Here is a 13,065-nt window from a genome sequence, read left to right as displayed (position 1 = left end):
CTTCACAACTTTCACAAAAATGCAATTTCCAGATGGATCAAAGATACAGAGTTCATCTGAATAGTTTTGTTGCTTTTTTTTTTAAGCAGGGAGAAAAAATTAGAAACAATATTCAATGTCAGTCAACTGGAAACCAAAGAAGGAAAACTTACGGTTCATGCATACAATGAAATGCTGTGTGGCCTTTAAAAATGACAAAAATCTACGTTTACTGACTACTTTGGGTCAGAAAGCAGAGCCTGGCAGACAAAAGCACAGATCCTGCAGCCAGACCATGTGCCTTCAGAGTCCAGCTCCAACACTTACGGGCTGTGTGATATAAGCAAATTCTTGAATCTCTCTGTGCCTCAGTTTCCTCGTCTACAAAATGGGAATGATGATAGGGACACTGTGTTGCCATGGCAATGAAATGAGCTATAATAGTTGTAAAATACTGAGAACAGGATCTGCAACACAGAAAGTGCTACAAAACTGCTTGTTAAATAAAAAATATTGACATGAAAAATTCATATCTGCTACATTATGAGTGAAAAAAGATCACAGAACATTATGTATGACCTCATTTCTGGAAAACATATGTTGAGTGTACACAGAATTGAGAAAGATCTTTTCTTTACTTTTTTATACAGTATAATAGAGGTATACTATTACACTAATATAATACTAATATATACAATATAATACATTATATGTAGGCAGTAAAGTTTTGGATTATTTTTACTTTCTTCTTGGTATTTTTTGTATCATTAGAGGTATTACAAAATAAAATAAACAAACAAAAGTGATAATATCCAGCTGGTACCCTTGGACACTTTTGGAATCTAAATTGGTGTCAGTTTTCTAGGGGGAAATTGGGCGATACGTAATACACTTTCTGACCTAGGAGTTCCACTTCTAGGAATTTATCCTATAAAAATAACAAATAATAATCCACATACACATATATATACATACAGGCATATTTATTAAAGTATTATTTATAAAAGAAAAAAATTGGAAAAAACCTAAATGTCATCAGTTGTACTGTGGTTGGCATGAATAATGGAATACTACATAGCAAGGAAAAAAGATGCTCCACAGAACGATCCTCTTGGTGAGGGCCCTGAATACCCCAGTGAGGAGTCTGCACCCTATGGTGAAGGGGAGACACTGAAGGACTGTGTTTCAGGAAGAAAACCCTGAGGGCAGCACAGACTGGGGTACATCCATGGACCTGACTGACCTCAGGCTGCCTCCAAGTTAGACAGAGGCCTGAGGTCTGGAGGGAGAGGAAGCCGGAATGTTGGGCAAGGTAAAAGAGTGAAATCCCTGACTCCTAGCCCTAATTGTGCAGAAAGGGCCTGATGGAAAAAACCAACTGTGTGAAGGCACAAAAACAAAACAGATTCTCAAAAAAGATGGCCCTGAAGGATCAGAGACACTTGGATTCTCAGAAGGACTGGGGCCCGGACGAGCAGGACTGGGGCCAGGATGAGCAGGGCTGGCCCCTCTGATTAAAAAGCGACAACCATGAACCATCTGTGCAAGAAGAAGAGAGTGGGGGCAGTGGGGAGCGCACGTGTGTGCACGTGAGACAGGGAAGGGCGGGTGGGGGGGAGAGCCTGGGAGAGCAAGTCCACAGCCCAGGCCCGGGGGTCTGCAAGTCCACCGGGAACCAGCTCCCTGGCACAGGGCCGCTGCATCTTAAACCCTCCTCCCTTGACCATCTCATTGCTAAAATTATGTTCATTTGGCAAAAGGACTTGAGGCTCTGAAACGAGATGCTGGTCCCTCTGAATCACAGAACGCCCTACCGACGCTTCTCACACGGCGATTACTCACGCTCTGTCCTGGGACAGCTGCCACCAGCTGCCTCGTCTTGTTTGAAGCCTCGTCTATTATTCACATCAGCCCCCGCCGTGGCCTAGTGAGAGTGCACGTGGTCACCTTGAGAGCAGTTTTTAAAAACCAACAACATTCTACACTTTCTATAACTGGCACAGAGGTTGGCAGTGGGCCTTGGCCACCAACCTAGATGTCTGATGAACATTAGGCAATGCATGACTCAACAGCTCTCCCCGTCCGTGCTAGGGTTTTAGACACCAAGGGTCTTGCTTCACTGCTGGGAGATGTTTCTAGGACTTAAGAACTGGGAGTCAGAATCAGACAGCCTGGGTTTAAAGGCCAGATTCCCTTGTTAACTAAAGGACCTTAGGCAAATGCTTATTTCTCAGTGTCTGAATGCCCCATCTATGAAACAGGAAGGCTGGCAGTAGCACTGTGTCCAAAGGGCCGTGAGTAACAGTAACAGTCAACAGGCACTGAGTGCTCTGATAGGGCAGGCACGGTTCTAAGCACTGCACAAAGGCCTGCCTCATTTAATCCTCAAAGCACCCGTATTTTTATTCCCATTTCACAGCTGAGGAAAGTAAAACACAGGGAAGTCAGTAGGGACTGGAGCTGGGATTCAAACCCAGGCAGCCACAGTACAAAGCCCACATCCTTAACCAGAACCGCCTCCCACGTAATGTGCTTAGCACGGCACAAAACACAGCAAGAACTTCCTAAGTTCATAGACATAGTTTGAAAACTTAAAAAACGATGCAAGACCAAACAACAACAGCAGAACCCACGGCAGCAGCCCTTGCTGCCTGGTACAATCCTGCTGTTTCATTTGTCTAGGAGACACTCCCTGCTCACGCTCGCACTGCCTTCAGCCTCTCAGAGCAGAAGCCGAGTCAGGAACTCACCTGGAGGAAGCACCGACACCCTTCATTTTCTGCAAGAACGCCTGCCACAGTCTAGGCCCGGCCATCAAGGCCACCACAGGGCCTCACGCATCCTCATGCCCCCTCTTCTGCTCACATGAGCCCATCACCCACTAAGACTTCCTCCCTCCTTTAATCCAAATGCCGCCGGAATGCTGACACCAAGCTCACCCCTGACCTCCCATCGGAACGCTTTCTTAACTGATGATTTGCCACCCTTCAACATTTTGCATTTTAAAACCCCATCGTCTGGCCCAGAATATAAGCTCACGAGCACAGGGGCTGTTTTTCCGTCTCTGCTGACCCCAAAACATCTGCTCGAGTAGCCCTGTGACCTGCACTCGGGGTGTCAGCTACCAGATGACACACTCAGTTCAAAGATGACTACATACGAAACAGATAAACAAGCTTCTACTGCAGAGCACAGGGCACTATACTCAACGTGTTATAGTAAACTATAAGGAAAAGAACACGAAAAGGAACGTATGTGTGTACATGTATGACTGAAACATTACCCAGTACACCAGAAATTGACACGACATTGTAAACTGACTGTACTTCAAAAAAAAAAAGTTCAGTGATCGTTACAAAAACGAGCACTTTCCGGATGGGTGAGACTCGAGTACACGTGTGCTATTTCCAAGTAACAACTGACGCGGTAAAAATGGCTGTGAGTGGTTCCATCTCTTCCTAAGAAACCGCGCGGCCGGCCCTCGGACAGCACTTACCTGCCTCCCCTTCCTCCTCGCCCAAGCTCAGCACCACGATGCAGACGTGCTTCCTCAGCTGGCGCGTGTTGGAGAACTTGCGGCCGCACTTGCCGCACTCCAGGCTGCTCGGCGTCAGGCTTCTGCCTTCCTCCGGGCCCCGCGGACTGCCCTCGCTCGGCATGACGATGTTCTCCGCCAGTTCCTCTTCGGGGCTGGGCTTCTTCGTGGACCCCTTAGGCCTGCCCCTCTTCCTCTTCATGACCGAAAACTCTGTAAAGGAAACAAGAGGGCACCAGGGAGTCACACGAGGAGACAGCGCAGGGCAGGCCCTCAGTTCCCCAAGTGTGGAAATATCTTTGGTTTCACAGGGTTTTTTTGTTTGTTTGTTTTTGCTTTTTAAAAAAGAAAAGTCTGGAACCACCGTTCTAGAATTAACAGCTGCAAACAATCTTTAGTGCTCATATCTTTGCATCTCCTCCCTATTATGTGATCAGCTCCATAATAACGCGATTTAAGAACATCATTTTATCAGAACCTTTGCACAGGCTTCTCCTGTAGAGCAGGGAGGATTTTAAGTTGTGACCCTCAGGCCCCAGTTCACAAATCAGGCTCCTTATGAGCCCTCATTTCCATTTAAGTCCAGTTCTCAGAAACTAGTTAAGGACTTCTTCTCTGCAAAGGGTTCTCCAAGGATACTTAGCTTTTCACGCTCTTAATGAGCTACACAACTATCCAGACCATCTCAAGGCATCATAATTATTAGAGCCAAAATGCTCTGATGAAAAAGAGAAAAAATAATTTCAACCTAAAGCCACAAATTATAGGACTAAAGACAGCAACAATATTTTTCAAGTTTCCTAGAGACCTGCTGATTTAAATGTCACAATCAGAGCTGCTTCAGAGCAAGTTCCAAGCCACTTTTCAACTTGTATTTCTTCATTAGCATTCATTGTTAAGGCATTCATCGCCAGCATGAAGGTGGGAGTTGAGGTGGGTGAGCAGGGTCAGGGAGCATCGTGCTGTTGCGTGAGTATGGGGTGGGGTGGCTAGGTGATGTGACTTGAGAGGTACCGGGAGGAGACAAGCAGGGGGCACCGGGCCATCTTTGGAGCGCCATCTGTCAAGCCACAGCAGGGCATGTCAGCAGCCCTCTGAATCTGAACATCAGGGCAGAGGAAGGCAGGCTCCTAGGTTCTAGCACCACGTTGGGGGCCTGGGCACCTGCGGAATCAGGACGTGTTCAAGGTCCCTGCTGCCCTCTCCAAGGCTCTGGCTCTCCACAGGAAAGCAGCAGCCACATTGCCCACAGCTACCGCTGTGAGGACCCTTTCAGTGGGTCACTTGTGCCCCCAAATCAGACAGCAAGGAGAGCCACAGGGGCAGTGGAGGAGGCCAGGGAGGTTCTGGAGCAAAGTCTCCGGGAAAAGAGCAGCAGGACAATGTGGGCTCTGGATGCAGGAGCCGGCTCTGACGCGGGGCCCCAGGAACTCAAGGGATCGTGTGCCAGAACCGGAAGACGCTGAGAGGTGGGGAGATCCTGCAGGAGCAGAGTTTCTGCAGAGCTGCGGTGCCAAGGGTGGGTCACCTTGACTGAGAGATGCAGACCAGGGTCGCCCTGGGCCAGGGTGGCCAGCACGATGCTGGCATAATCAGTGCCTTCCCTCTGTGTCTCTGGGCATGTCGGAGATGGAGGTGGGGATCAGGGACAGGGGAGAAAAAAGACTGAACAACAGGAAAGCCAACCAGGAGACAGACAGAACAAACAAGGGCACAAGACCCTCGGCTCCCCTTGCCGGCACTGAGGCGTCTCCAAGGGGAAAGAAAGCTGTGTAGACAGGAGGCCTGGCCGACGTGTATGGGGGGCTGGCAAGGGAGGTGAGGGAGGAACGTGCAGAGTGAGGACAAATCGTTCACCTCAAAGCCATGAAAACTTTTCTCTTTATTATCCTTGACAGCATTATGCACTTGTGCAGCCTACTGAAGCAGCAATTGCTAGTCAGAGAAGCAGAATCAGTGGAGGGGCTGACTAACACCCACCGCATGTCACACCCACTGAGCTGCAGACACGTGTTGCATAACAGTTTGCGGAAGGCGGTGGCCCACCCCCAGCGACAGAGCCCACACCCTGCCCGTGCAGACAGAGGCCCTCCACTGAAGTGCTGTGTAAAGGTGAAGTGACTTTACCCAAAGAGAGGCCTGGCCTCCGCCCTCAGCTCCTGGGGGTGACCTCTCCAGGCCCTGGGAACGTCCTGCCTGACAGGAGGGCCTATGATGTATTTCAGCTGCTCGGCAGCAGGTCAGATCATTTCCGAGCTCTGCACGAACTGGAGAGTGGAGGTCCTAGTCTGACCTCCACGAGGAGCTGGAGACTGAGGGCCACCAGCCATGCGGGCAGTATGTCACCAAGACCCCCAGAAACTCTGGACATAATGGCTCGGGTGAGCGGCCCTGGATGGAAATACTTGAGCCCTGTCGTGTAATGTAGCCTAGAAGGCAACGACATCCAGGACTCCACGGGGGACACAGGGGGGCCGACAGCCCCGTGTCTGGGACCCCTGGTCCCCAGCCTCGCCCATTCACCTCCCCCTTTGGCTGGTTCTGACCTGGGCCCTTTCTGTAAAAGACTGTCATCATGAGTACAGTGCTTCCTGAGTTCTGGGAGTTGTTTAAACAAATTCTCGAACGTGAGGTAGTCCTTGGGCCCCCCAAGTTTGCACCTGGCTGTAGAAGTGTGAGTGGTCCCTGGGACCCCACATGTCCAGCTGGTGTCAGCAGTCTTGGGCAGGTGTGTCAGCTATGCAGAAAGTGTGCGCTTCACCTCAGGTTCACAAACAGCGTGACAGGGTGCCCAGCGGTCTCTCCCTGGAGACATCCAGGGCAGGTGACAGGTGACTCCACTCGCCGCACAGTAGGCACACAGCAGGTCAGCCAGACACCAGCATTGTCTGTGTGTCTCTCCCCACAGACAGGACTCTGTGAAGGCAGGGTCCTGCCCTGATTATTTTTGTCCCCCAGCACCTGAGCCTGCGCCCTCACCCAGCAGACACCCTGTGAATCTTGGTGAATTAACCCGATTCACCTGCTGTCAAGGAAGAAACTTAAAATCAAGCCCTGAAAGCTTTGGAAAACCTCTGACACGACCGTGACAAAACTAATCTTACATCTTGCTGCATCCATAATGCAGATCCTCAAGACCAATTAGTTAGCAAAAAATGAAATATTCATAAATGAATTTGGAATAATTTACACACTGAAAATGAGCTGCTGCTGTCAACTACCCACGCGGTGCTGCAGAGTGAAGAACCCTAGAACTGGGCGAAGAACATCCTGTAACTTCTAAGTCTGAACAGAGGACTCTGCAACTCCTCTTCCTCCTCCCTGAGTTCCTTTACTCAGTAGTCACTGAGCTCTGCGGGTTTTGTCCTGAAGACCTCAGTGCAGTAAACCCCCTCTCCGTTCACCCGGCCCCTCTGTCACCCTGTGCAGGACCTCAGAGTCTAGCCCTCTGCTCTGGTCTTGCTCAGCCTCTGTCCCTCGTCTCACTGCCACTTCCTGGCTCTAGAACTTTCCATCATTCTTGATGACTTTGCCCCACAACTCTCAGACCTGGCTGTCTAGGCCCGTTATCCCATGATTCAACCCTACACACACAGACACACAGACACACACAGACACACACACACACACACACACAGAGCAGTGTGTACGCATCCCCCCCCCCCCACTGCTCAGGGCGATGTTCCAGACCTCCCTAAATATGCAGGGGTAACACCTGTCTCTTTCTACCTCTCTGTACTGTCCTCAGTCCCCCTGCCTGTGACTACCTCCAGCACCCCTATCAGAACCCAAACCCCAGCTCAAACTCTAAAGTTCCAGACCCAGTTCAAGTCTCAGCATCTCCTCCACGAGGCCATTCCAGCAGGGAGGCCGTCCCCAGCCCGGCTCGCAGTTACAGCGTGAGCACCACGTGCACGAGTCACCCACACGGCTTCCTGGCTGCGTTTCCCTTCCCTCACCTTAGAGCATACGCCCTGAGGTCTAAACTGGCCTTTTAAGTCTTAGGTCCCATGAGATCTCGGACAGAGCTGCAACGTAGTCGACACTTAATAAAGAAATACACACGGATCAGTCATTTAATAATAGGAAAAGAAGCATTTCAAAAACAAGTCATGTTCTATGTCCCACGTTTCCAACAGGAAGAAAGGGACGAGTCACAGGGCATCTCAACCTCGTCCTAAGTCCACAGTCTGGGGACAACTTCCTCGCAGTCAGGAAAGTATCCCTGCTGAGCCAAGGCCCAAACTAGGAAGGGACAGAAAGAATCAGCCAAATGTTTTTTAATTTAATCAAAAGACAGTGTGAGCATCATGAAAAAAATACCTCAATATTATCAAAAATCTAATAACACAAGCCCTTTATTTGTACATCACTCAAGTGTGTGAGGCACCTTCCTAGCTATTATCTCACTTTATCCTCATAAAAACCATAAGAGATGGATGTAACAAATATAACTCCTCAACAGGAAAAGAAGTGAAGGGCCCAAAGTTCCAGGGACTTGGCACATTTTCCAGAACTTGCCGCCGAGCTGGCAGAGCTGGGGTCTGGGCTCCTCCGTCCCCACCAGGGTCCCTCTGCTGAGGCACGTGGCCCTCGGGTCAGTTCTAGACACGGTAACAGTAACGGAGCGAGGGTGTGCACTGCACGGGAATGCCAGCTGGGAGCCACACCGACCTGAGTTTGAAGCCCTGCCAGCTTCAGAATCTAACATGAAAAATAAACCCCAAACTGCCTCTCTTTCACAGAGTCACTGTTAATGAAAGCAGTCCATCAAAACGCTGAGCACAGCCCTTAGGGGAGGGTCTCCGGACGGCAAGTGTTACTACGACGGCTGCAGTCACTGGTGTTCTGACTTGGACATCTCTCTGAAGACACTATTACCTTCCCAGACCATCCACTGTCAGAGTGTGTGATTCCTCTACGTACACACATTCTTGTTCATTAAGGCACTTTTCGCTTGATCTCTTCATTTTGAAACTTCACATACCGAAAAAAGCAAGACAGAATTAGGGGCATACAAATTCCGTTCTGCCCAAGACAGCAGATGAAGCCAGCCGCCTAGCTCTCTCCCTGCAGCTCAATCTCCAGCCACATCAAGTCGAGAATTTAGGAAGATCCTGAAACCCTAACACTGCCAGGCCCTGACAGTCAACCTCCCTGACATGTATGTCCTTGGAGCCCAGGTGGCAAGAGACAGTGAATGACATCAGAAATGAGGGGCTGTGGGATTGGGGGACATTCAGGTTTACGGGGACGCAGCACCCTTTGCGGGACAGGCTGCAGCCGGCCCCGTCATGCCAGGCACCAGGGAGGCCCAGAGCACCCCAATCCTGCTCCCAGTGGTTTTACCAGCAGTAATGTGGAAACGCCACATAGACAGGAGCCACAATTAACTGCTTGGCACGTGCATCTCAGGCAGCAGCTGAGCCCCACGTGAATCTCCTCAGCAGATCCCTGAGAGAATTCCCGCTCTACAGAGGACACTGAGGCTTAAGAAAATTAATCAATTCACCCCAAGACACAAGTGGCAGACCTGCTATTTGAACCCAAATCTATTTGCCTTAGTGAGTGAACCTCCCCTCCATGTCATTTCAGTTAACATCAGAGCACAGAAGTAGCAAACTTTGACTTGTGCTCTGAGTTCTGCAGGAAGGGGATGACAGTGTCACCAGCCACAAGCCCCAGTGTGACCCGACTCCCAAACTGAACAGCAGACGGACACACAGGAGGCGGGAGGGCTATAAGGGCAGCGCGCACACGCCATGGGCTAGGGTGTTAGGTATCGCCATGTATGCGTCTCAGAAGCTGTTTTTCTTATCTCCCTTTAACAGATAACAAAGCCTCTTGCCTAAGCCCCCAGTGGGGCCTCCGTGGCCGGGGTGCAGGCTGAGCCCCACGCAGGCACACAGGGCGCGGTGGGGGCCCTGCGCTCTGGACCTGCCCGCATCAGCCCTGGGCGCATTCTGGCTCGTCCACTCAGAGCAAGCCTGTAATAACGCCTCGGCCCACAACGAAGGCATCTTCTGTCATCCACACAGAAGCACCTTACGTGCCAGAACAGTGATGACAGGGAAGCCCCAGGATGAGCCCAAGACGGTGCTCCCTCCACAGCCCCCTCGCTGCTTCCCAGGGCAGATTAGAAAGCTCGGGGTTCAGCAGCGACTGGGACAGCGTACAGATGCCTGCACACGCTCAGAAGGCCTTGACTCGTGGTGAGTGCCCAGAAGAGACCACACAGAGAGTTAAATTTAGATGCCAACCTCCTTTTACCCTCAAACTACTCTCTGCGCCCCCTCGTCAGCAGCCCAAACTTAATCCCAGAGAAGCACCTTCCTGCTGCACCGAAAAGACCTCTTCGTCCAAAGGCCATCCGCCAGCCAGGAGGCAGAGTCAGCAGGAACGGTGCCTGGACTCGCCCCGTCCTCTCAGCACCCACACAGCACCCAGGCACGTAGCAGGTGCAGTTACGGAATAAATCAAGGAGGGATGGGACAAGAAGGAAAACATAAAAAGAAGAGAAGTGTTCCTACTGAAGGTCTGAAAGGAAGACGATGGAAAAACCAAACACAGCTCTCAGGAGGCCCATGTAAATCACTCCTCAAGTAAGTCCAATGTCCCTGCCTCCATCAGGATGAACAAGTGTGCACACACACACACTCACCCACCACACACACTCACCCACCACACACACTCACCCACCACACACACCCACCCATCACACACACTCACCACACACACTCACCCACCACACACACCCACCCATCACACACACTCACCCGTCACACACACCCACCACACACACTCACCCACCACACACACTCACCCGTCACATACACTCACCCACCACACACACCCACCACACACACTCACCCGTCACACACACTCACCCGTCACACACACAGACTCCCCCACTTACCCACCACACACAGCCACACACACAGGCACAATCACACACTCACATGCACACATGGTTTTATGCGCTCATGTACATAAAAAAGGGAGAATGAACTTGGTCCATTAGGAAATTTTTTCTTGGGACCAGAGCCAGAGATTTGATTAGGAAGAAGGGAGAAAAATGAAAGGTTCCTTGGCAGACCACTTTCTACATGAGCGAAAGAGATTAAAAGGCTATAAAATAAACCAAGGGATTTAGGAACCTTCACGTTATAAAGGGAGACTGAAATAATAAATCAATTACTACTCAGTTAAAGGTTTAATTAAACCATTTCAAGTATCTCTCGACTTAAAATGAATTGTGAAGGTTAAACTTGAATGGAAATCATTAGAGAGAAACTAAGCTTCTAGAAGTCTCAAATTTTATGGACTTGCACAAAGAGGAAAGGAAGGACTTAGAGTTCTTAATGAAAGACTTTTGAAGAAATTTCCTCATATTAACAGTATAAGTTTAATTAAAGTCTTAAGAAATATTCTTTAAAATTAAATTACACAGGCAACTAATCTTCCAGTACACACAGACACACACACACAGAGAAAATGTATTCAAGAAGAACTTACATCAAAAGTAAATTAGTTAATAAAGGGAAATAACTTTTTAAAAAAAAGTTTAATAGTAAGAATCTGATTACACCCAGAGTTGCACAAGAACATGCAAGCACGCTGGGCCCAAAGCTCACTCTCCAACTGACCAACTAGATCATCTTGAGCATGTTGTTCTAACTTCTCTGGTCTCTGAGCCACTTATTCCTCAGTTATAAAATCTGGGCATCAGCAAGGAAATAGAAGACATGAACGACACTAAGACCAACAAAACCTAACACGTGAATATAGAACATGTCACTCAACAGCAGCAGAACAGAAATTCTTCTCAAGTGCACATGGAACATTCTCTACCTTAGACCACATGACAGGCCATAAATCAAGTCTCAATACATTTATAAGGACCGAAATGAGAAATAAACCACAGAAATAAATTTGGGAAATTCAAAAATATATGGGAATTAAATGGCACTCCTAAATAATGAATGAGTCAAGGAAGAACTCCTCAGGGAAATCAGAAAATACATTGAGATGGAAAAAAAGAGAAGAAGAAAAAAAACACAACCAAAAACGTACAGGATGCAGTGAAAGCAGTGCAGAGGGGGCAATTTAAAGCTATAAATGCCTAAGTTAAATAAAGGAAAAATATTTCAAGTCGATAGCCTACTTTCCAACCTAAGAAGCTAGAAAAACCAGAAGCAAACTAAATGCAAAGCAAGCAGAGAACAGAAATAATAAAGATTAGAGTGGAAAGGGAGAAAATAGAATACAGAAACACAAAAGAGAAAATCAACAAACTGACAAACATTCAGCTACACTCACCCAGAAAAAAAGAGAAAAAGCTCAAATAGCTAAAATCAGGAAAGAAAGAGGGAACATTACCACTGACCTTATTTTTTAAAAATCAAAACAATTCTAAGGGGCTACTATGAACAACTGCATGCCAACAAGTTAGATAACTGATGAAACTGATTTCCTGGAAAGATATAAACCACTGAAAGAAATTCAGAAAGAAACAGAAGATATTAACACACCTGTACCAAGCAACTAAACTGAGTGAGTCATCAGAAATCTCCCCACCAAAATAAAAGGCCCAGGACTAAACAGCTTCACGGGTGAATCCATCAAACATCTAAGAAGAATTACTACCAACACGTCAAGTATCTTCCAAAAATCAGGAGAGGAGGGAATACTTCCCAAATGATTCAATGAGGCCACGAAAACCCTGATTCCAAAACCAGACACAAAGACATCCATGAAAAAACCCCCAGACCAGCATCTGTGAATATAAAAAAATATCTCCATCAAAATACGAGCAAACTCAGTAAAAATATATTTCAATAATAAACATGAAATAAAAACAGCCAAACAATAACCAGGGGAGCCCCTGACCTGCAGCCCCACCCCGAAAGAACCGTGAAGAGTGTTCTACAAGCAGAGAAAAGAACCCTGCTGAATGGATGGAGCGCCGGCGACTGAGGAGCTGGAGAGGGGGAAGCATGTGGGTAAATCTAAATGGGCACTTACCGCATAAGATAATGATTATAAAACACTGTGAGGTTTAAAGTTTCTATAGTTTTTTTAGGAAAAGTGTTAACATCCTCTATATAGTGAGATTCTAAAAATCAATAAAAAAGATAGAAAAATGGACAGTTGATCTGAATGTTAATTCACAAAAGATGAAATGTCCATTAAACAGGAAGCATGGTAAAACTCACCACTGACCAATAAAATGCAAATTAAAAAGATATACCACTTTCTGATCTATCAGATCAGCAAAATACTCTTTAAAATCTAATATCCTTGGTTGATGTAGTTCTGAAAAAAACAGAAGATCTTAGATCCTGGTAAGAATGTAAGTTGGTACAACTTCTTCCGAGAGCATTGTGATAGAACCTAGCAGACTTTTAAATGAGCGCACCCGCTGCACAAGCAGTTCTTCTAGGACAGAGTCAGCATAAACACACAACGTGCAATGGTGTTTCCAACAATATTCACCGTGACCTTGTTTAGAATGACATAAAGGTGCAGAGAAGCTATATGTCATCAAGAAA

At 47.8% G+C, this 13,065-nt stretch overlaps 1 protein-coding gene across 3 annotated transcripts in view; it reads right to left on the bottom strand.

Annotated features, from left to right (window-relative positions):
- ZFAT (zinc finger and AT-hook domain containing) overlaps positions 1–13,065 on the bottom strand; it is a 137,075-nt gene that overhangs the window by 95,599 nt on the left and 28,411 nt on the right. For all 3 annotated transcript variants that reach the window (XM_031439670.2, XM_064476817.1, XM_064476818.1), the window contains exon 3: positions 3,476–3,727. In XM_031439670.2, coding sequence (XP_031295530.1) covers positions 3,476–3,727 — 252 coding nt within the window. The remainder of the gene's footprint in view (positions 1–3,475; positions 3,728–13,065) is intronic.

Source organism: Camelus dromedarius, chromosome 20 (genome assembly GCF_036321535.1).
Source record: "Camelus dromedarius isolate mCamDro1 chromosome 20, mCamDro1.pat, whole genome shotgun sequence".
Taxonomy (NCBI): domain Eukaryota; kingdom Metazoa; phylum Chordata; class Mammalia; order Artiodactyla; family Camelidae; genus Camelus; species Camelus dromedarius.
This window is presented reverse-complemented; position numbering and strand designations above follow the sequence as displayed.